This window comes from Thamnophis sirtalis, unplaced genomic scaffold (genome assembly GCF_051295495.1).
Source record: "Thamnophis sirtalis isolate CommonGarterSnake01/CBP01778 unplaced genomic scaffold, rThaSir2_p1.2 scaffold_2, whole genome shotgun sequence".
Taxonomy (NCBI): domain Eukaryota; kingdom Metazoa; phylum Chordata; class Lepidosauria; order Squamata; family Natricidae; genus Thamnophis; species Thamnophis sirtalis.
In genome coordinates, this window is record NW_028261382.1 from 65,477,433 (window position 1) to 65,501,405 (window position 23,973).

At 45.0% G+C, this 23,973-nt stretch overlaps 1 protein-coding gene across 8 annotated transcripts in view; it reads left to right on the plus strand.

Moving 5' to 3' along the window:
* NCOR2 (nuclear receptor corepressor 2) overlaps positions 1-23,973 on the plus strand; it is a 205,648-nt gene that overhangs the window by 49,510 nt on the left and 132,165 nt on the right. For 6 of the 8 annotated variants that reach the window (XM_087705827.1, XM_087705828.1, XM_087705833.1 and 3 more), the window contains exons 7-11: positions 4,081-4,137; positions 13,604-13,656; positions 17,334-17,400; positions 21,778-21,950; positions 23,553-23,646. In XM_087705827.1, the coding sequence (XP_087561953.1) occupies positions 4,081-4,137; positions 13,604-13,656; positions 17,334-17,400; positions 21,778-21,950; positions 23,553-23,646 (444 nt within the window). The remainder of the gene's footprint in view (positions 1-4,080; positions 4,138-13,603; positions 13,657-17,333; positions 17,401-21,777; positions 21,951-23,552; positions 23,647-23,973) is intronic. The other 2 variants (XM_087705830.1, XM_087705837.1) reach the window with 1 other exon arrangement.

Sequence of the window (23,973 nt, forward strand, 5' to 3'; positions counted from 1 at the left end):
GACTAGCCATGCCCAGTTCCTGCAACTGTTCATCATATGTTTTAGCCTCCAGGCCTTTGATCATCTTAGATATATTCAGATCAACAGAGTTGGAAGGGACCTGGTAGGTCATCTAGTCCAACCCCCTGCCCAAGCAGGAGACCCTACACCATTTCTGACCAATGGCACTCCAGTCTCCCAACATTGTTGGGCGGGGGGAGGTCCTTGATGCTCTCCAAGCTTGGCGGTTTTCTTGCAGACGTTTCATTGCCCAAATAAGGTAAGATCATTGGTTGCTCAGCAGCAGCAGCACTGATGGTGTTACATAAAGGGGTAATGAAACATCTGCAAGAAAACCACCAAGCTCAGAAAGCATCAAGGACCCCACCGTCCTCCTCCTCTTCCTCCATGCTGCAAAATCATCCTCCCTTCTAGCACTGATGATACACCCTAGTTGGTTCAGAAAATAACCTATGAGAGCATCAAGGACCCTTCCATTTCAACCCTGAACTACAAATACTCTCCTTTACCGTTGGGAAAGCTTTGCCTCTTGGGGGGGGGGGAGTTCCTTTCCAGCCCCTTCTAAATGGATGGGACATCCTGGCTTGCTGTCTGTTTACGCTAGATGCCTCCAAGTTGGCTCCATGCAGTTATGGCAGGCTGGCAAAGATTTGTCCTTCGTGGTTTTCTCTTCCTCCTCCTCACTTGTTTGTGTCCGTGCTTCAAAATTGCAACCTGCAATATATTAAGATATTTCTAAATATGAACGTAGCTTGATTGTAAGTTGGAGAATCAGAAATAAATTAGATAGGGGAAATATGTTTTTCTAAAAAATAAAAGAATAATAGATAGAAAGATTAAAGGTATAGATGTTAGGTTTTTTTATGTAATTTTTTAATAACATAAAGAGAATTATTTACATTCGATGAGTGTGAAAAAGAACACTGATATTGTTGGTAAATTGGATCAATATGAATGATGCTCAGATCTAACACTGTGCATACATAATATGGATGTATACTATATATATATACACTATACACACACACACACACACACACACACACACACACACACATATTGCAACCTGCAGACCCAAACTGGTAATGCAAGAGGCAGCCACTGGGGGGTTGTCTGGTTGTGTAAATGCTCCCCAGGTACAGCTCCTCTTTTGGAGCTCTGCCTTGTGGCATTGTGGAGGAGTGGATCGTCCCCTTCACAACAGAGTGGGGGCGGGGGGAACGTTCATTTTTTTGCAGAATCTTTTTCCGCTCTCATTCCAGAGTTCTGCAAACTGAGGTTAGTATTGTTGAGTGAGTATAATGGGCTTTTCCCCCCCAGCTGCTAATCTTACTGTACCGTCTTTGTGCATCCAGATGCAGTTGAGGGGGGGGGGCGGCGAGACGGACATAAGAGTGCGCCCCGTGGTTTACTTCCACTGTGGGGTGTTAAACCCTCCTGTTGTTGTTTTTACCACCACCCCCCTTAGAAATTTGTGGAATTGTGACTTTTTTGGTGCTCAGCCCAACCCACCTCGCAGGGTTGTTTTTCTGGGGAAAAAAGGAGGAAGGGGAGGGTATTGGTTGTGCTCGTCGCCTTGAGTTATTTGCAAAAAATAAAGGCAGGGCGCAAAACAAAACAAACAAAAGGATTAGAGGTGTTATGCCGTGGTAATAGGGAGTCCTCGACTTATGACCAAGATTGGGCCCCAGATTTTTGTTGCTAAACGAGACAGTAGTGAAGTGGGGCTTTGCTCCATTTTATGGCCTTTCCTGCCGTCGTCGTGAAGTGAACCATGGCAGCCGTTAAATTGGTTGACATTGTCATTCAGGGAATCTGGCCTCCCCAGATTTCAGAAAGTCGCAAAACGGGGATCACATGGACCCCCCCCCCATGCTGCACCCGTCATGAGTACATGCCAGTTGCCGAGCATCTTTTAAATTTTGATCACATAATAAACGGGGACCCTGCAACAGTCGTAAAACAAGTCATAAGTAACTTTTTCCAGTGTCGGCGTAACTTCAAACGGCGACTAATGGTGTTAAGTATCTGTACAGCTGTTGGTCTGGACAGACTGAGAATTAAATTTGGGACTAACCCCACTCTATAAAGCCCTAGTAAGGCCACACCTAGAGTCCTGCATCCAGTTTTGGTCACCATGCTATAAAAAAGATGTTGAGACTCTAAAAAGAGTGCAGAGAAGAGCAACCAAGATGATGAGGGGACTGGAGGTTAAAACATACGATGAACGGTTGCAGGAACTGGGCATGGCTGGTCTAGTGAAGAGAAGGACCAGGGGAGACAGGATAGCAGTCTTCCAATATTTGAGGGGCTGCCGCAGAGAGGAGGGGGTCAAGCTGTTTTCCAAAGCACCTTAAGGCCAGACAAGGAAGAATGGATAGAAACTGATCAAGGAGAGATTCAACCTGGAAATAAGGAGGAATTTCCTGAGAGTGAGAACAATAAACCGATGGAACAGAACTTTCCTTCAGAAGTTATGGGAGTTTCATCACTGGAACCTTTCAAGGAGAGACTGGACTGCCCTCTGTCAGAAATGGTGTTGGGTCTCCTGCTTGGGTGGGCGGGCTGGACTAGATGACCTACAAGGTCCCTTCCAACTCCGTTAACCTGTTAAATCTCCTTCCCCCCCCCTAGAAAGTCCCCTTCATGTTTAACCTTCTTAATTTTTCCTGGCCCTGTTCCAAGTTGGATTTTGTAAGGGGGGGTATTTTCCCGGGGCAGGGGCCTCTCTTAGGAGCACAGTGATTTTTCCCAGCATGGGGAGGAGCCCACAGGCAGGTAAAGCAAGACGGTGGGGGGGGGGGGTAAGAAGAAGACTTTGCAAAAACCTTAGATGAGTGACCCCACGACCCCCATGCAAAATAATACTACAACCCTCTTCTCTTAAAAAAAAAAAAAAGTTCCCCCCTTCTCAGCCCTTCCAAAACCACGGGAGAGCATCCTAAGGAGGAAAGCGAAAAGAAGGGGGGGGGGCTTTTATTTCTGGCAGAGAAATTGAGAAAGAGCCGAAGACCCCTTGGCTAGCCTGAGGAGAGGACTCCCCCATCCTTTCTCTTTCCCCTCGCCCAATGGATGCCCATGGCCCAGATGGCTCTTCTCCTTTTTCCTTTTGGAGGAAAGGTTTCTAGCTTGGCGAGCCATTCAAGAGTCAGGGCCAGTGTGTGTGTGTGTGTGAGAGAGAGAGAGAGATAAAGACAGAGACAGAAAGAGACAGAGACAGACAGAAAGATAGAGAGACAGAGAGAGACAGAAAGAGACAGAGACAGAAAGAAAGAGAGAACAGAGAGACAGAAAGATAGAAAGAGAGACAGACAGACAGACATAAAGAGACAGACAGAAAGATAGACAGAGAGAGACAGAAAGAGACAGACAGAAAGATAGAAAGAGAGACAGAGACAGAAAGATAGAAAGAGAGAGACAGACATAAAGAGAGATACAGAAAGATAGAGAGACAGAGACAAACATAGAAAGACTGAAAGAAAAGCAGAGAGACAGAAAGAGAGACAGAAAATAGAAAGAAAGAGACAGAAAGAGAGAGAGAGAGAGAGGGAGACCAACCTCCTCACTGTAGTGTACAGGAAGTCCTTGACTTATGACCCACAATTGAGCCAAAAAATTCTCTTGCTAAGGCACACGCTCGCTAAGTGAAGTTTGCTCCATTTTACGACTTTTCTTGCCACAGCTGTTAAGTGAAGAGAGAGAGAGAGAGAGAGAGAGAGAGGGAGAGGGAGAGAGATGGGAGGGAGGCTGGGGAGCGTGCGTACACACACAAGCGTTTTCTCCCCCCCCCTCCTCTTTCTCTCTCTCTCTCTCTCTCTCTCTCTCTGCTGCTGTTAACTTTTTCTCCAGCCCTGGGGAAGGAGGAGGGCGGAGAAGGAAGTGTGTTTTAATTTGTCATCTCCTGCAACAGAGAAATTGGAGCTGGGATTTCGGAGCAGGCTGGTGGAGTTAAAGCGGGGGGGGGGGGGGGGGAGTTCCAGCACTTTTTTTGCAGCAAATAATAATAATAATTAAACAATCCTCATTTTCTGTGCATTTTCTACTCCCTCCCCTCTTCTGTCACCATCCCTCCGTTTGCAGAAAAAGGCAGAAGCCGCACACAGGATCCTGGAGGGACTGGGACCCCAGGTGGAGTTGGTAAGTGGAGCTTTACGTCCCCTCTTCCCTTCTTCTCTGCCCGCAACCCCCCCCCCCCCAATTCCTCCCTTCTTGTCTTGGACCGGGGATTTTCCTAGGTTGCAATTCCAGGTGTCCCTCGCGCATCAGGCGAGCCTTTGAAGGGCAGCCAAAGAGTTTCGGAAGATAATTTTACACATTGGCACAGAGGGCAGCAGCCAGGAAGCTCAAATCCGCTCCCCCCTCCTCTCCCCAGCCAACCTCCGCTGATTATTATCTGGCTGGCTGGCTGCCAAAGCAGGAAGCCGAACTGCTGGGTACAGACTTCCCCCAGGATCACCTGAGAACACCTTTTCTTGGGGAAAGGGCTGTGCCAACCTGCTGGGCACCTGGGTTTTGTTTTTCTCTTCCCTTCTTGATTTGAATTGCAAATTGGGGCAAAGCAGAAGGATAAAAGCATGCTTGTTTTTTTTTTTTTGTTTTTTTTTTTATTGTTGTTGATTTGCAAGGTTGGCTGGATGCCCATGCAACTTTGCAAATCAATGAAGGTTTTTCCCGCTCCTGGACTGGTTTTGCAGCAAGGGAGAAGAGGTGTGTTGCAGAGGAGGGTTCTTACCTATTTGGTCCGGTTCAGTTGAATAGGTAGTAACTCCGCCGGACACATGACCTTACTGCTTCTATCTTTGGTGGCGCCATCTTGATTTACTGTTAGGCACAAGTGCAGAAGAATCCTCATTGAAGAAATTAATTTTTACTCCTTTTTTAGTGCTGTGTGCATGCACAGATCGTTTTGAGTGCAAATATGCACACTGGAGTGTGCAACTGTCGTGTGCACACACAATTTTTCGGGCACTGAACTGGTAGTAATGGCGACCGGAACCCACCCCTGGTGCGCTGGAATGCTTGTGGGGGTTTGGGCTATAAAAAGGGCATCCTTGGTCCAGCTTTATCCAGAAGGGATGTCCTGCACTGTCGTTAGGGTGCAAGGTCCATGTGTGGAAGGGAACAGGGGCCAGGATCATCGGAGTGTTGAGCCTATTTTGGCTTGGCCTTTGGTAGTTTTTTGCTGTAACTCATGTTGGGAAACTTACACTGTAGGATTTGCTGGGAATTAGGAATGAGTACAGGTATAGGGATGCAGTAGCTCAGTGGTTAAGACTTTGAGCTTGTCGATCAGAAAGTTCAGCAGTTCGAATCCCTAGCGCCACGTAACGGAGTGAGCTCCCGTGACTTGTCCCAGCTTCTGCCAACCTAGCAGTTCGAAAGCACATAAAAAATGCAAGTAGAAAAATAGGAACCATCTTGGATGGGAAGGTAACAGCTTTTAGTGTGCCTTCGGCATTGACCACATGACCATGGAGATGTCTTCAGACAGCACTGGCTCTTCAGCTTTGAAACAGAGATGAGCACTGCCCCGTAGAGTCAGGAACGACTAGCACATTTGTGCAAGGGGAACTTTTACCTTTACATTTTACAGGTATAGTATACTATAGCCCTTATTGTCATTATGCATCATGTATACAACAAAATTGGTGTTAGCCTCACTGGTGCAATCCATGGCAAAAAATACAAACAACATAAATAGTATAAAGAATAATCCCTATGCAAGTAATTAGGGGGAAAATAGAAAAAGGAAGAAAAAGAAAAAAAACTAGTCATACGTTTCCGCGTGGGTGTGGAGTGATTGTGGTTGTGTTTAAGAGACTGAGGGCCCAAGGATAGAAACTATTTTTAAACCTGTTTGTTTAGCTGGCTATGCTTTGATGTCTTCTGCCCAATGGTAGAAGTGTGAAGAGAGTAGTATTCAACTTATAATTATTCCCTTCGTAACCATTGGAAGTTACAACAGGACTGGAAAAAGTGACTTACGGCTGTTTTTCACACTTGCAGCCTTCCCGTGGTCACGTGATCAAAATTCAGAATGCTTGGCAACTGGCATGTACTTCTGACAGTTGCAGGGGTGTGGGTGTGCATCACGTGATCTCATTTTGCGACCTTCTGGCAAGGAAAGTCACTCGGGAAGCCGGATTGGCGTAACTACCATGTTAAGAACTTAAGAACAACGGTGATCACTCAGCAATTCTGGCGAGGAAGGTTGTAAAATGGGGTAACATTTATTGAACAACTCTCTCACTTAAAAATAGAAGTTTTGGGTTCAATTGTGGTTGTAAGTCGAGGACCATCTGTGGTAAGTGTTACCTTCCAAAGCCAGCTTGAGAGCTTTTCCAGAGCAGGTTCAGCCAGATGTGTTACATGTAATCCTTGATTTACAACTTCAATTTGCATTGTTAAGCAGAGTGGCTGATAATTGGATCACACCTGATTATTATTATTATTATTATTATTATTATTATTATTATTATTATGCAATTGTATCACATTATTATTATTATTATTATTATTATTATTATTATTATTATTATTATTATTTGCCATGGTGTTGTGACCTATACCAGCAGTTGACTCAGAGGAGGAAGGAGGAAGTGTGGGAGTCAGGGTCAGCATCAGGGCAATCTGGGAGCTCCGAGGGGGAAGAGGGAATGGAGCTGGCAGAGAGAGAGATACAGAAGCGGAGCCTGGGCCGTCTGTCAGCCCTCAGATGGAGAGTCAAAAGCCCCCAGGTCTGGAGGTGGCTGATGAGGAAGAGGAGGCACAGCTGGGTCCAGTGCCTGGTGCATAGATGCGCAGAAGGGAGGGGAGAGGAGAGCAGTGGAGATCTATGGGCTGGTCCTTGGGACGAAAGAGCCACTGTTGTTACAGAAGCCCCACCCTAGCTCTGTGGTTAAAAGGCAAATGTGGCAGACAACTATTCATCTCCCTGCCGGACAGACTTGTTAGCCTGCTGTGAGAGAGAAACTTTTTGCTGGGGCTGCCGGCATTCCTAATAAAGGAATCGTTTGAGTTCACTTCAGAACGTTTGCCGTGTTTGGGGAGCTGGGTCAGAACACACAGTTGTTAAGTGACTCACTGCACTTGTTGACTGAATTGCAGGGTCATTAAATGGATTCAACTTCCCCTCACTGACTTTGCTTGTCGGAAGCCAGCTGGGGAAGTTGCAAATGGCGATGATCCCCCAAGCCCAGGATACTGCAAACATCATAAATGCAGTGGTCATAAGAGTGAGACCCAATTGGTCGTAAATCACATTTTTCAGTGCTGTTGCAACTTTGAATGGTCTATAAACAAATGGTTGTAATTTGAGGACCACCTGTCGGGGTGGATTTGATTTAACTCAAGTTGATTTAAATCACAATTTAAATCACTAGTAAAAAGGCTTGATTTAAATCAACTCGATTTCAATAGTAATTTTTAAAGAGAAACTTTGTCCCGCAGAGACTCCTTCTCTGACCTGCTGTTGACTCACCAACCGTCCCATTTCTTTTAATGGGATGGCTGGTGATGCGTCAGGGACACAACAAGGTGAGGGATGTGGAGTCAGCGGGTGAGTGGATGTCCCTAACAAAGGCTGCCCAGATGGATCTGAAATGACAGGTGCTCTTTAATACTCTATTTATAAGCTGCTTAGAAGGTTTCACTTTCATTTTTACTGCTTGCCCTTCCTCCTCAGAGCCTGGTGGTAGAGATGCATTTATCTTCAAACAATCTTGCAGTTTGTAGTGTACATAGATTTGCAAAAGAGTGGGATAAAGGGATATTGCTGAACTGTGTTTTATGGTTTATGTCATGGTTACTGCGAAATTGTGAGACTGCATCAACCCAGTGCATGTTATCTCAGCTTGCAGAGTTTGGATTCATTCAGACATCGGTTGATGCCTGTTCGGCCCGGGTTGGCTGAACCGGGAATGGCGGCAGGAGGCTCCGCCCACCTGCCCGGATCCTTCTGCGCATGTGCAGTAGTGTGCATGGGTGTGTGCCCGAACCGGTAGTAAAAAAATTAGCAGCTCACCTCTGGATTCATTGAATGAGTTTACCAAAAATGTAAACATTGCAGAATGTACAGCCTTCATGCTACATAACTAAGCTCCATTTCATGCTGAATAAACTAAATTATTAATGCATCTTAAACAGAAAACTATCTTTAGATAGATTTTTACTCCAAAAGCATTTTATTAAAATAAATTTGATAAAAATAAAAAAAACTGATTTAAAGAAAAAAACTGATATTTTTTTAAAAAAAAAAACCATATTTGTATCCACCCTGCCACCTGTATCTCCTGCCTGTCTACTCCTGAGCTGGTCAGGGATCTAAAAGTAAATATAAACAGAAATGATTTAAATCTGCTAAAATAACCTGTTGCTGGGCCTGATCACAAAGCTTGTGCGAAGAACAGATTATCTTCTCCAAGTGGGGAAAAATCACTCCAGTTATCCACCTATTGGATCAATCTAGCGTCCAGATGTTGACTGGTTGTGTTGACAATCCAGGGTTCTTAAGAGGACATCAAGAAGCGATCAACAGAGTTGGAAGGGACTTTTTAGGTCATCTGGTCCAACCCCCTGCTCAAGCAGGAGACTCTACCCCATTTCTGACCAATGGTAGTCCAGTCTCTTCTTGAAAGCCTCCATTAATGGAGCTCTTACAACTTCTGAAGGCAACTCATTCCATTGAATATAGAATAACAGTTGGAAGGGACCTTGTAGGTCATCTAGTCTAACTCCCCGCCCAGCAGGAGACTCTACACCATTTCCGACAGATGGCAGTCCAGTCTCTCTTGAAAGCCTCCAGTGATGAAGCTCTCACTGTCAGAAAATTCCTCCTTATTTCCAGGTTGAATCTCTCCTTGTTCAGTTTCCATCCATCATTCCCTGTCTGGCCTTAGGTACTTAGGTCCCCCTCCTCTCTGTGGCAGCCTATTACGTTACTGCTTCACCTCTCCCTTCCATGGTGTGCAGTTGTTAGAATGCAGTATTGCAGGCTAATTCTGCCCCACTGCCAGCAGTTCGATCCTAACTGGCTCAAAATTGACTGAGCCTTCCGTCCTTCTGAGGTGGGTAAAATGAGGACCCAGATTGTTGGGGGCAAGAGGCTGACTCTGTAAGCTGCTTAGAGAGGGTTGTAAAAGCACTGTGAAGTGGTATATAAGTCTAAGGGCTACTGCTATAGAAGTGTTCCTAAGGCATCCTCGTATCCAAAACCTCTTGTCCTTTGAAGGGAAAACCGAAAACTTTTGAGAGGAAAGGTCTCTTCTTGTTTGTTGTTTTTCGAGAGCTTCCTTGTACATGGAGAAGTTCACTGGCAGTGCAGCTGTGATTAATTTCCCTATGACACTTCCGGTTGAGTAAGTCCCAGGGTAACCAAGTGTTGGAGGAGAAAAAGCAAATTACTAGAGAAACTTTCTTGGCTGACAATTTTGGGCTACTGCAAAATTATCTGCCATCACTTTGTACCCGCCAGATAGATTAAATCCCAGCTCCCACCCTCCATCCCACTCACCCACCTGTGGGTCATATAGCTACGGCTTTTGTCTCTGACCAGCAAGCAGGACCTTCAGATCACTTGGGAGATGTTTTGGGGTGGAATTTGAAGCTTGTAGGTCAGGGATGGGGAACCTTTTTGGCACCGAGTGCCCAAACTGGAACATTCATGCCCAAAGACCAGCTGGCCAGTGTGCAGGCGTGTTTTCTGGCTGTTTTCAGACTGCTTTGGGGGCATTTTATGGCACCACGGCACCCACAAAGACCAGCTGATCGGCATACATGTCTGTGCTGGAAACCAGAAGAGCAACTGGCTGAAAAAAAACGCCCCTGAAAATGGCCCGAAAAGCAACCTGTTTTTTGGCCATTTGGGGGAGTCATTCTCAGGCCATTTTTCAATGCTCTGTAGCCCGCTAAGACCAGCTGGCTGGCACGTATGTGTGTGCCGGAAACAACCAGAAGAGCAGCTGGCAACGGCGCACATGCCCACAGAGAGGGCTCTGCGTGGTACTTCTGGCACGCATGCCATTGGTTTGCCATCACGGCTATAGGACCTTTTGACCTTCCAGCCCAAAATATTTCATTCAAGAGCCCCATGCTCTGCTCATCATTCCTGCACTCCCAAATTTCCTCCAGATGTTCCACTCAACAGGGAGCAATCTAGTCCTAGTCTTCAATTTTAATTTCAGTATAAGGGAGAAGACCTCCGGGCCTTCAAGAAAGGATCTCCAGTCTACAGAAATGTGCTCAAGTACCCATGGCCCATTTTTCATAACAGTTGGAGCTGGTAGGGTGGAGCTTGCCTCATCTTTCTTCCTTCCTTCTAGAGAAGTGAGCCTGAACAGAGATGTACCATATTTTTTGGAGTATTAGACGCACCTTCCCTCTCCCAAAAGAGGGTGAAAATCTGGGTGCATCTTATACACAATACAGAATTTTTTTCCCTTCCAAAACCCTGCTCCCGTTGCAAAAATGGACATGCAGAGGATTTGGGAGGCCTGCAAAGTGCTCCTGGGGGCTGGGGAGGGTAAAAATGAGCAAAAAACAGGGCATTTTTTGCTCATTTTTGCCCCCCCCCAGCCCCCAGGAGCACTCTACAACCTTCCTAAAGGCTATGCATATTTTTGGGGGGGAGGGGCAGGCCCTTTTTCACAAAAACCAGGCGGTTTTTTGCTCGTTTTTATCCCCCTCATCTTTTTATACCCCAGGAGCACTTTGCAAGCCTCTCAAACTCTCTGCATGCCCCATTTTTCACAAAAAATGAGGCGTGCAGAGGGTTTGGGAGGTCTGCAGAGTGCAAAAACTTTTTAAAAAAATTTACCTCTTCAAAATCTTGGTGTGTCTTATACTCCGAAAAATACGGTAGTTTCCTATTGTTCAAATTCCTCCCTTTCTTCCCTCTAAGAAGTTCTTTTAGATTAAAAAAACGGGATAATAAAAAGATAGCATTCACATCCTTCTCCCTATCTTGCTGACCTTCTACAGGCAGGACTGGAGGTTGAATGACTCAGTCAGGAATGGTTGACTTAAGAGTTGCATCTGTATCTCTTCCTTCTCCACAACCCCTTCTCTCTCCTTTGTACCTCTCACTTGTAGGGAGAGATTTCCCCATCTCTGGCGTGTCCTTACTTGAACAGCAGACAGGGGGAGGTAATGGATGTCGCCCTGTAGAATTGGGTCTCCTGTGAAGCTTCCCAGCTCATGAATTAGGCTGACTCATCTGGAAAGAACCCAAAGAGTCATAACTGTAATGAATGATTAATTGGTCTAAATGTAAATAATGGTGAAGGAGGCTGTAGAAATCTGTCTTACGGTCCAAGGAGAAAAGCCAAGTTGGCTGGACAGGAACTTGGGATATTCAGTTCTGAAAAAAAGCAGGCTTGTAGGAAACCTGAGATTCTTTTTCCGGTCCCTGACAAGAGCCAGAGGAAAAATGAGTAGAAATTATTTTCTACAGCACTGAAACAGATCAGAAAGAATGGGTGTAAGTAGTGGCTTCTTAGATTTAAAGATGGGAGAAACTGCCTGGATCTACCACTGGAAAAGTCTACTTACCCTATTTCCCTGGAAATAAAACTGGGTCTTATATTAATTTTTTGCTCCAAAAGAGAAATAGGTCTTATTTTCAAGGGAATATGGTACTACATGCATCCATCTGACTGGCTGACAATCTTAACTGGGGCTTATTTTTGGGGATAGGGTTTATATTACGAGCTGAACTGCCAACCTTTCAGTCGACAAGCTCAGCGTCTTAGCCACTGAGCTTGTCAATCAGAAAGGTCGGCAGTTCGAATCCCTAGCGCTGCATAACGGAGTGAGCTCCCGTTACTTGTCCCAGCTTTTGCCAACCTAGCAGTTCGAAAGCACGTCAAAAATGCAAGTAGAAAAATAGGAGCCAACTTTGGTGGGAAGGTAACAGCATTCCGTGCGCCTTTGGTGTTGAGTCATGCCGGCCACATGAACACATGATCAGGCAGCGCTTGCTCTTTGGCTTTGAAACGGATATGAGCACCTAGAGCTGGGAACGAATAGCACATATGTGCAATGGGAACCTTAACCATTAACTTTTATATTATGAGCATCCTGAAAAAAAAATCATGCTAGGGCTTATTTTCCAGTTGGGTCTTATTTTGGGGAAAACATGGTATGGAGGTTAGGCTTATCTCTGCAGGCTTTTCAAAGCAGCTTGGACAATCCCCTCTAGAAGATGGTTTAATTGATTTTCCCGAAGATCGCCAAAGGCTGGAGGAGATAGATAAATCTTTGTGGTCCTTTCCAACTCTACAATTTTATGATTTTGTGATACGGAATATAGAAAAGCTGTGTTCTTGCACTTCAATCTCAGTTGCATTCCTTCCAAGGTCGAAAATAGCTTCTGTCTCACCTTAGTGTATGGATTCCATTTTTCAGCCTTAATTGATCTTGTGATCTTTTGGGGAGCTTCTGGGTTTCTGCTGGTTGGTGCGCCTTCCTAGGTGTACAAGTTTCATTTGTCCTTCCATATTAATCACGTTCTGCTGTGCTTTGTAGAGGGGTTGGGTGACCATCTTTTATGTCGGAGCAGTTCTTCCTTTTGAAAGAAATTTCTTAGCTCAGCCCCGTTTTTGTCAAGGAGGACCTAACAATGGAAGAGGAAGTGAATCCAGAAGGAAAAAAAAATAACGAAAAGTAAGGTTCTTTGTTTAGGCAAGGAAAACAAAATACACAAGTACAGTATATGTGGTACCTTGCTCAATAGTAGTAACTGTGAGAGGGATCTTGGAATCCTAGGGGACAACCATTTAAATATGAGCCAGGAGTGTGCAGCAGCTGCCAAAAAAACCAACACAGTTCTAGGCTGCATAAACCAAGGGATAGAATCAAAATCACATGAAGTGTTCATATCACTTTACAATGCCTTGTTAAGGCCACACTTGGAATAAGGCATCCAATTTTGGTCGCCAGGATGTAAAAAAGATGTTGAGAAAGCAGAAAGAGCCCAGAGAAGAGCAGCCAAGATGATTAGGGGACTGGAGGCTAAAACATATGAAGAACAGTTGCAAGGACTGGGTATGTCTAGTCTTATGAAAAGAAGGACTAGGGGTGACATGATAGCAATGTTCTGATATCTCAGGGGTTGCCACAAAGAAGAGGGCGTCAAGCTATTCTCCAAAGCACCTGAGGGTAGAATAAGAAGCAATGGATGGAAACTAATCAAGGAGAGAAGCAACCTGGAATTAAGAAGAAATTTCTTGACAGTTAGAACAATTAACCAGTGGAACAACTTGCCTACAGAAGTTGTGAATCCTCCAACACTGGAAGTTTTAAGAAGAGGTTGGATAACCATTTGTCTGAAGTGCTATAGGGTTTCCTGCCTAAGCAGGGGGTTGGACTAGAAGACCTTCAAGGTCCCTTCCAACTCTGTTATTCTATATTATTCTAAAAAAAGGCAAAAGGGTGCAATCAAGGCAGTGATGTTATTTGGATATTTGACCAAATTTGGAGGTTGAGGGACATCACTCCTGGTTCTCTCCACCTGGAGACTTCCAAGCAGTCATCTTCTGAACTCCAGTATGCCCCCACGCTCTCCCCTTGCCCTCTTTCACCTTTTGAATGTTCTTATCTCTTTCAGCCTCTGTACAACCAGCCTTCGGACACGAGGCAATACCATGAAAACATTAAAATGTAAGTAGCCAGAGATATCTCCCATCTCGGTACTTCATGACCTCTAGCTTTCAAAGGTCCAGCTGGGGTCAGTGGCTCAGCATGTCAAAAATTGAAATGTTTTATGATAGTTCCCCCTTTGTCTGTCCATCGGTATCCATCCATCTATCTATGCATCCATTTATCTATATGTTTATCTATCTGTATTGCTGACAGTCAATCCATCCATTTATTTCATTATTTCTATCCATCTATCTATTTATCTATATCTACCTCCATTTATCCCTTTATTTCTCTCACCATTTCTGTTTATCCATTTCTCTCTCTCTGTATCCATCCATCCATCCTTCCATCCATCCCTTTCTCTCTCCCTCCCTCCATCTCCACCTGCTTATCTAATTCTATCACCTATCTATATCTCTATACCTACAAATCTATATCTATATCTACCTATATATCTATATCTATATCCATCCATTCATCCATCTTTCTATATTCTATATATTGTCTGTCTACCTGTCTATCTCTCTATCTACATCCATTTATCCCCTTATCTATTTCTATCTGTCTATTCATTTATCTCTCTCTCTCTCTATCTATCTATCTTCATTTATCTCTTTATTTTTCTCTATTTCTTTCTGTCTATCCATTTATATGGTGGGTGGATGGGTGGGTGGGTGTCTGTCTGTCTGTCTGTCTATCTATCTATCTATCTATCTATCTATCTATCTATCTATCTATCTATCTATCTATCTATCCGCTTCTAATTCTATCCATCTCTAGATCTAGATATAGAGATACATATCTATATCTTTATATCCATCCACCCATTCATCCATCTTTCTATATTGTAGATATTCTATGTCTGTCTAAGCATCTATATTCATACATTTATCCCCTTATCTATTTCTATCCATCCATTCATTTATCTATATCTCCGTCCATCCATCCATCCATCCATCCATCCATCCATCCATATTCTATATATTGTGTCTCCTGTCCGTCTGTCTGTCCATCCATCCATCCATCCATCCATCTATATTCTATATGTTGTCTCTCCTGTCTGTCCGTCTGTCCGTCCATCCATCCATCCATCCATCCATCTATATTCTATATGTTGTCTCTCCTGTCTGTCCATCCATCCATCCATCCAATCTCTCTCTCTCTCTGTTCTTTTTGTGTGTGTGTTTAAGCCGGGGCAGAAGGCAGGTATTCATCCGTCGGCAGGAACTTGAGTTTTTTAACCCCCTACCTTGTGGCTTCAAAGCTTCCAATTTTCCTTCTCTTGGCCTGGCATCCCCTGCTAGAGATGTTTTCTGCCAGGAAGCCGGGCCAGTTCCCTGCCTGATTTTCCCTGAGGGCTGCTTGCAAACACGGTGTGCCTCCTTCCTCCGAGCATGTATGTTTTTTCTCTAGTGTCTCAGTTGCAGCAGCCAACCTGTGTTTGCCTCAGCAATGCCCCTGGGAACAAGGCACGTGATGCCTGCAGGAGCTGGCCCGGCTTAACCTCTCCACAAACAGCTTCCTACGTCTCCGATAAGCTGCACATTTGCACGGAGAACCCCGTGCTCTGTGGCACGCTTGAGGTTCTCACGGGCCATTCTCAGGAGATTTGCAGAGGGAGCTGCAAGGTTTGAAAAGGAGGGAGAGACGAAAGAGCATCCAGAAGGGTTTTTTGTGGGGAGGGGGAAGCAAGACAGATGCTGGGGTTCCCGGCAGTTAGCAACGCTCCCTGATTTTTTTTGCTGACTTTCCAAATGCTGAGGAGTTCGTCTGACAATTGCACAAAATGTCAGATTCAGCTGCCTTGTCCCCCCCCCCCCCCCCAAAAAAAAAAAAAACATCTAAAGCAGTGTTTCTCAACCTTGGCCACTTGAAGATGTCTGGACTTCAACTCCCAGAATTCCCCAGCCAGCATTTGCTGGCTGGGGAATTCTGGGAGTTGAAGTCCAGACATCTTCAAGTGGCCAAGGTTGAGAAGTACTGATCTAAAGACTGTTTGATGAAGTTAGGAGATTCTTGGCAACTTCCAGACCAGGAGTTCTCAGCCTTATTAACTTTAAGGTGGTGGACTTCAACTCCCAGAATTCCCCAGCCAGCTTGTTACAACACAGGTGGACTTCAACTCCCAGAATTCCCCAGTCAACTTTCTATAAGACAGGTGGACTTCAACTCCCAGAACCACGATTCCCGATTCCTAAATTTAAAACTTAACCTTCGTTGTCGTGAGTTTGAAAAGACCCCAAATGTCCCCTTTCCAGGGTTTTAAGCTTTAGGTGGTGGGTGTTTTGATCCAGTCATAAAAACTAGAAACATGGAAGTAGGCTTCTACAGGCATGGGATTCATCTGTAAAAAAATCAGGTTTAATTTTGAGCTGATTGGAGGGTTTTCTCTTTTTTAAATGAGCCACTGCAACACTAGTTTTGAAAGCAATTCATGCTCTTAAATTTCAATACCAGCTTTATTCCATTATTGTTCTGCATCTCAGCACAATTGAGAGGGATTTCCCCCCCCTGCTTTTTACCTTTATTTGTAAAGTTGGCTGCCGATGCTACTTATTAAGAGCTATTTTGTACTGAAAAGAAGGTAGCTGCCACCTGCCGAATGCTGCCTTAGAAATTAAATTTGGTTTCTTTTTTTTTACAGCTGAGTCCTTTTTTTCCCCAGCCAAAGAGGAAATCAGCTTCTCAGTTTTCTTTTCAGAACCCATTAGCGTCTGCCTCTTGATTCAAGAAGCTGGTTTATTTTATTTATTTCCTTTCAAAAAGAGCAAATGGGATGTTCCTGTTTTTACAAATGCAGATGTTTTCAATCCAGGGTGCCCAAGTAGCAGGTTGGGTGTTTTTTTCCATCGCAAACTTATGTTGCTTTTCCTGCCAAGGGGAAAAAAAGATGGTAAAATTGTGTTTGCAGGGATCTTTATTCCCGAATTGGCCATGTTCATGCCTTATATTGGGCCATAAACAATGTTATCTATGAAAAATGACAACAATAGAAGCTTTGCGGGTGTTGTGTGAATGAAACTGCGAGATTGGAAGTGGTCGAGCTAAACTGGTTGCGTGAATACAACCAAGAGTATTGTGAACCTAATCAGAGTTTTATCAGGGACTCCCCAAAAGCCATGTGAATTCTGGTTCTACCTTGGGGATGAAAGCTAGCTGGGTGACTTTGGACCAATCACCAGGAGACTGGGAGTTCTAGTCCCTCCTTAGACATGAAAGCCGGCTGGGTGATGTTGGGCCAATCAGCAGGAGACTGGGAGTTTTATTCCCGCCTTAGGCATGAAAGCCATCTGGGTAGCGTTGGGCCAATCACCAGGAGGCAGTGAGTTCTAGTCCTGCCTTAGATATGAAAGCCAGCTGGGTGACGTTGGGCCAATCACCAGGAGACTGGGAGTTCTAGTCCTGCCTTAGGCATGAAAGCCTGCTTGGTGACTCTGGGCCAATCCCTGCCTCTTAGCCCAACCCACCTTGCAGGGTTGTTGTTGCAGGAAAATAGAAGGAGGAAGGAGCAGGTATGCTCAGAGTCTTGAGGTTAAAATAATAAAACAGGGATAAAAATGAATAAAAACAAAAACACAAATGAAAGGCCCAGAGTTGATGGCACGACAGCGCATTTCATTGCTGCTAGCAATTCAGGGTGTGGAGGAAAAGGGGCTCTCCCTCGTTCCCAACTGTAGTTTTCGTCTCTTTTGCAGAAACCAGGCAATGCGGAAGAAGCTGATATTATACTTCAAGAGGCGGAATCATGCTCGTAAACAGTGGGTGAGAAATTTTGGCTTCCTTTTGTGATGTCCCCCAAACGGGGTTCGGTAGTCTTACCATCCTGAGGGATTGCAGGAGGCTGCAAGAAATCTGTTCTGGGGCAGAGATACAGGACAACAAGTAACGGAGGGAAACTTGTCAAGGAGAAAGATACAACCTAGAATTAAGGAGGGACGTGGTGGCTCAGCGGCGAAGACGCTGAGCTTCTCAATCAGAAAGGTTTGCAGTTCGGTGGTTCGAATCCCTAGTGCTGCGTAACAGAGTGAGCTCCTGTGACTTGTCCCAGCTTCTGCCAACCTAGCAGTTTGAAAGCACGTAAAAATGTGAGTAGAAAAATAGGGACCACCTTTGGTGGGAAGGGAACAGTGTTCTGTGCACCTTTGGCATTGAGTCATGCCAGCCACATAACCATGGAGACATCTTTGGACAGCGCTGGCTCTTCGGCTTAGAAACGGAGATGAGCACCACCCCCTAGAGCTGGGAAACGACTAGCATGAATGCTGCCTTTTAGAATTAAGGAGAAATTTCCTGACAGTGAGGACAATTAACCAGCGGCATGACTTGCCTCCAGAAGCTGCAGGGGCTCCAACATTGGAGGTTTTTAAGAAAAGATTGGACAACCATTGGTTTGAAATGGGATTTGGTCTTCTATTTGAGCAGGGCGTTGGATTAGAAGACCTCCAAAGTCATTTACAGATTAACAAGGTTGGAAGAGACCTTATACAGTGGGGCAAAAAAAGTATTTAGTCAGCCACCAATTGTACAAGTTCTTCCACTTAAAAAGATGAGAGAGGCCTGTAATTGACATCATAGGTAGACCTCAACTATGAGAGACAAAATGAGAAAACAAATCCAGACAATCACATTGTCTGATTTGGAAATAATTTCTTTGCAAATTATGGTGGAAAATACTATAGGTCATCTAGTCCAAACCCCATCCAAGCAGGAGACCCTACACCATTTCTGACAGATGGCAGTTCAGTCTCTCCTTGAAAGCCTCCAGTGATGAAGCTCCCACAACTTCTGAAGGCAACTTCTGTTCCATGGGTAGATGGCTCTCACTATCAGGAAATTCCTCCTTATTTCCAGATTGAATCTCTCCTTGTTCATTTTCCGTTTTCCATTCTTCCTTGTCTGGCTTTCGGGTGCTTTGGAAAATAGCTTGACCCCCTCCTCTCTGTGGTAGCCCCTCAAATATTGGAAGACTGCTATCCTGTCTCTCCTGGTCCTTCCAACTCTTTTATTCTGTATTCTATTCTGGACAAGAAGTATTGGATGGAAACTAACCAAAGAGAGATCCAATCTAGAATCGAGGAAAATTTTCCTGACAATGGGACCTTTAATCAGTGGAATGGCTTGCCTTCAGAAGTTTGTGGGTGCTGAAGGTTTTTAAAAGAGATTGGACAACCAGAATGGTATAAGGTCTCCTGCTTGAGCAGTGGGTTGGACTAGAAGACCTCCAAGGTCCCTGCCAACTTTGTCATTCTATATTCTGTAAATGCACTTCCTTTTACGAAAGGCCCGAGATGACATCCTCCTTTTTTTCCCTGGCTCTTCTCTCTTGGTCTCCTAAGTCTCTCTCTTCAGGGTAGGGTTGTCTCTTAAGTCAGCCATGCTGCTTTTAATGCTTTCAATCCTTTGGGCCTCCATCTCCAAATAGACACGCCTTGAGTTTTGGAGACACATTTATAGAAAATCCTCCCTTCCTGTCCCTTCAGGTTGCGGATGTTTTATTTATTTACTGAGGACGTGAACTGAAGAACCGTAAAGCCAATGGCACCGCTCCATATCTCCATCTTTCCACTTTGCTTTCCTTGGTGTGCGCTTTGCGCTGTATTGTGTGAATTTTAATGGCCTTGTTTTTTAAGATTGGAAAACCAATAGCTTCATCGGCTATCGGTTTTCCAGCCTTGGCTGCATGCCAAGTCTCCCTGGGAAATCTTGCTTCTTGCAAAAGGAAGTGAGGAGAATCTCAGCCGGCTAATGCAGAATTCCAATTCTTGGGGAACTAGGTAAAGGTAAAGGTTCCCCTTGCACATACATGCTAATTGTTCCTGACTCTAGGGGGCGGTGCTCATCTCCATTTCAAAGCTGAAGAGCCAGCGCTGTCCGAAGACATCTCCGTGGTCATGACTCAATGCCAGAGGTGCAAGGAATGCTGTTACCTTCGCACCAAAGGTGGTTCCTATTTTTCTATTTGCATTTTTTACGTGCTTTCAAACTGCTAGGTTGGCAGAAGCTAGGACAAGTAACAGGAGCTCACTCTGTTACGCGGCGCTAGGAATTCAAACCACTGAACTGCTGATCTTTCTGATCGACAAGTTCAGCATTTTAGCCACTGAGCCACCGCCTCCACCCTAAAACTGTGATTTATTGAGTCAATCATAAGGTGGGGGGGAGGTTCATGCCAAGCCACACACCATGGGTTCACACAATAACAATCCTCCCCCCCCCCACAACTGAGATCAAAGGGTGAACTTGCAGGTTGAATTAATCCAAAAGTTTGTGGTTCTCCACTAGAAATTTCAAACCTTGGTATGGAAATCATTTTATCGATGGTTAGAGAATAAATATAAGAATTAGAAATAAAAGTAGAGGAGTAAAATATAGAAAATGTATTTATATATATATATATAAAGTCACAACCCCTGGTATGCCCAAATATTTTCGATATTCGATTCCCAACATGGGTATGGCTAGCTGATGAGAGCTAAATAGCTTGAAATAGATCTATACTAGTCTCCCTTTATTTATTTATCAGCATAGATATAACATTATATATATATATATATATATTTAAATATATTAAGAAGAGGATTATTATAGTATTAGACACTTAAGTTATTGGTATTAAACTAAGAATAGATTAAATAATAAATATGACTGTAAATTTTGACTGTTATTGCACAGAACATTTGTACCCAGATGACAGACTGTTTAATGGAAAATGGATTTAATGTATTTAAATGTATTTAAAAATGTATTTAAAATAAAAACCCTTTGGGAAAAAAAATGGAGACCGAGTGGAGCAAGTGGCCAGTTTTAAGTTTTTGAGTGTTCTCATAAAAAGAGGAGCTGACCTGGGACAACTCACATTGCAGCCCTGGTCAAAAGGGCCCAGCTTATGCTACCTGAGATTTCTCAGGAAACAACAATTGAATGAAAAACCGCTGGTGACCTTCTACTGCTGCACCATAGAGAATATTTTAACTCACTACGCCTGTGTCTGGTTTGCCAATTGTACAGGAGCAGATGGCACAGCGCTCCGGAGGGTCAACATCATCGCCCAGGGGACCATGGGTTGCCCTCTCCCCTGTATGGAAGAGCTTTATAGCTCCCGCTGCCTTAAGGAAGTTCAAAACATCATTAAATGTTCTGACCCCCTCCTCCATCCAGTAACGAATGCCGAGACAAGCTTAAATGAGAATGTCCTTTAATAACAAGTTCAGACTCTCGGTGGCTGAAAGCAAAGTAAACAAACTGATAAGGACCTTGGCAGCAAGGCCCACAAACTTTGACAGCAATTCAGGCAAACTCTGGCAGCAATCTAGCCTGCCAAGTTTGTTTCTCTTTAGTCAAAGCGTTGACTTCTGCAAGAAGGGCATGGCACAAGCAGTCTCTTTTATAGTCTGGAGAGGAGCCTAATGACCATTAGCTGAGCGTAATTACCTCCTGTAATTACATAGCTGTTCTTGATGCCGAGTAACCCTTCGACGGCGTGCATCCCAGAACAACTCACAGTTGGTTTCTGGATCACTCTTCCTTGTTTCCTCCCCACTGATCCAAGGCTCAGGCGCCACCTGGTGGCCAACCAGTCTCTCTGTGCCCTGCTTGGAGTCGGAACCCTGTCCAGGGTCCTCCACATCCTCCAGGGCCGACTCAGGGCTCCTCGCTGTCGGAGTCTGGTGGCAGCTCCAACGGCTCCTGCTGGGCCACAACACTTAAAAATCCATCTCATCCTGGGCACCCTTTTTTTTAACTATTACCATCTGGCAGACGGTACAGGGTAATAAAAACAAGGCCAAATAGGCTGAAAAACAGCTTCTATCCCAGAGCAGTAACTAAATTGAATTCTACTGTATAGTGCAATATAAATGCAATATCAGGGGTTTTCAATTCAATTGTATTGAATATGTGGGATGTGTGCTTGTGTTTTATTTTTTTTTGTATAATGTACAATGAAGATGTCATTTAATTTCGTTGTACAAGATCAAATGACAGTAAAGAAACAAACTAAACTAAACTAAACTAAACTAAACTAAACTAAATGTGTAAATTCGACCCGAAAACCCCTGGATGACAGGTTCAAAATGGATTTGGGGTGTGGGAGCCCCCCTTTTACAACTTCTCCCTATTTCTCTTTCCCTGCCTCTTCAGGAGCAGAAGTTCTGCCAACGGTATGACCAGCTAATGGAAGCTTGGGAGAAGAAGGTGGAACGCATTGAAAACAACCCACGCCGTAGAGCCAAAGAGAGCAGAGTCCGCGAATATTATGAGAAACAGTTCCCCGAGATCAGAAAGCAGAGAGAACTTCAGGAACGAGTGCAAAGGTCAGCTGGTGCTCCATTTATGGTCTCTGAGGTAGGACAAGTGGTGGGCAGGAGATTTAGATTCCAGAGGTCATTTCCTCCTTCCCTAAAAGGAAACCTTTGGTCCTGCCCTGGGATCAAAATCCAGCCTTCCACTCCAGTCTAGTTTGCAGTCCTCTCTTCTGCCCACCAGGAGCTTTGAAAAGACTACTACTACTATTTCTTCCTCTTCCTCCTCCTCTTCTTCTTCTTCTTCTTCTTCTTCTTCTTCTTCGTCTTCGTCTTCGTCTTCTTCTTCTTCTTCTTCTTTTGCTTCTTCTTCTGCATCTTCTTCTGCCTCTTCCTCTCCTCCTCCTCCCTTCTACCTTCTATGCACCTTTGGGACATCCTCCCGGTAATATTTTTTGGAGCATGTAGCTTCCCAAAAGAACCCGCAGGCCACCCAAACACGCGTGTGGTGCCAAAGATCAAAACATTCAGGCAAAGTCACGCTCAGCTAAACCTTTCTTGGCAGGGCAGATCAAACTGAATCCCTAAAACAGCGATGGCTAACCTTTTAATCGTCACGTGCCAAAAGTGCATGTGCAGACCTGCACCCATAATGCAATGTCCGTGCAACACCATCTCTGCGCCCTATTTTGGGCCTAGTAGGCCCCTGTGTAGCCTCCTGGGACCAAAAATGGCCTGTGAGGGGGCATGCTGCACCCCATAGTGCCCTGTTTTGGGCCTAGTAGGCCTTCCTGCAGCCTCCTGGGAGTAAAAATGGGCTGCACGGGAGAGGCACTCCCCCCTGCACCCAGCGCATGCATGCACGTATCCCACATGTGCCGCTCCCCCCACGCATGTGCGGCAGAGACTCAAAAATCAGCTGGCTGGCAAGAGGCAGTGAAGCTGAGCTGGGGTGATGGCTTGCATGCCTGCAGAGAGAACATAGGTTTGCCAGAACAAAGGTCTGCCTTTGACTCATTAGGTCAGGGATGTCCAAACTTGTGGACTTTAAGACTTGTGGACTTCAAGTTCCAGAATTCCCCAGCCAGCATGGCTGGCTGGAGAATTCTGGGAATTGAAGTCCACAAGTCTTAAAGATATGCTGGCTGGAGAATTCTGGGAGTTGAAGTCCACAAGACTTAAAGTTATGCTGGCTGGAGAATTCTGGGAGTTGAAGTCCACAAGTCTTAAAGTTATGCTGGCTGGAGAATTCTGGGAATTGAAGTCCACAAGTCTTAAAGATATGCTGGCTGGAGAATTCTGGGAATTGAAGTCCACAAGTCTTAAAGTTATGCTGGCTGGAGAATTCTGGGAGTTGAAGTCCACAAGTCTTAAAGTTATGCTGGCTGGGGAATTCTGGGAGTTGAAGTCCACAAGTCTTAAAGTTATGCTGGCTGGGGAATTCTGGGAGTTGAAGTCCACAAGTCTTAAAAGTCCCCAAGTTTGGACACCCCTGTGTTAGGGCCTGCTCCCACACACCCTCCTTCTGGTCTACTCTTCCCCCACACCCTCTGCCTTTCCCAGCACTGATATCTCTTCCTCTTTTTTGGCCTCCGAGGTTGTCATTTGGCGGCCATGACCAGCGAGAAGAAGGAGAAGGTCCCCCTTTCAGCATTTCTCTCTGTCGTTTCTCAGCAGGGGAGGACAACGAGGCAGTGGATTCTCCATGTCGGCAGCGCGCAGCGAACATGAGGTGTCGGAGATCATAGACGGGCTCTCGGAACAAGAGGTGAGGCTGGGCCAGCCCTTCCCCTGTGGTTGGAGTCCTCTCCGTCTCAGCTCTCCTCCCTTCCTCTGGGGAAGACTTGGCTCTGCCACAGATCTGGAGACAGGAAGTGGCGGTTCAGGCTATTGCCAAATTGCATTCACTTCAGCCCCACCAATCCTGCCTGGTGCTGAGGGAAGCTGATGTCTGGATGGGTTGCAATAGAGTCTCTCCTGCACTGTCCTTGGAGCGTTCTTATCTCCTGCTTTGGAGACCTTATTAGCAATAGTGCTTAGACTTATAGACCACTTCACAGTGCTTTACAGTCCTCTCAGCAGTTTTACAGAGTCG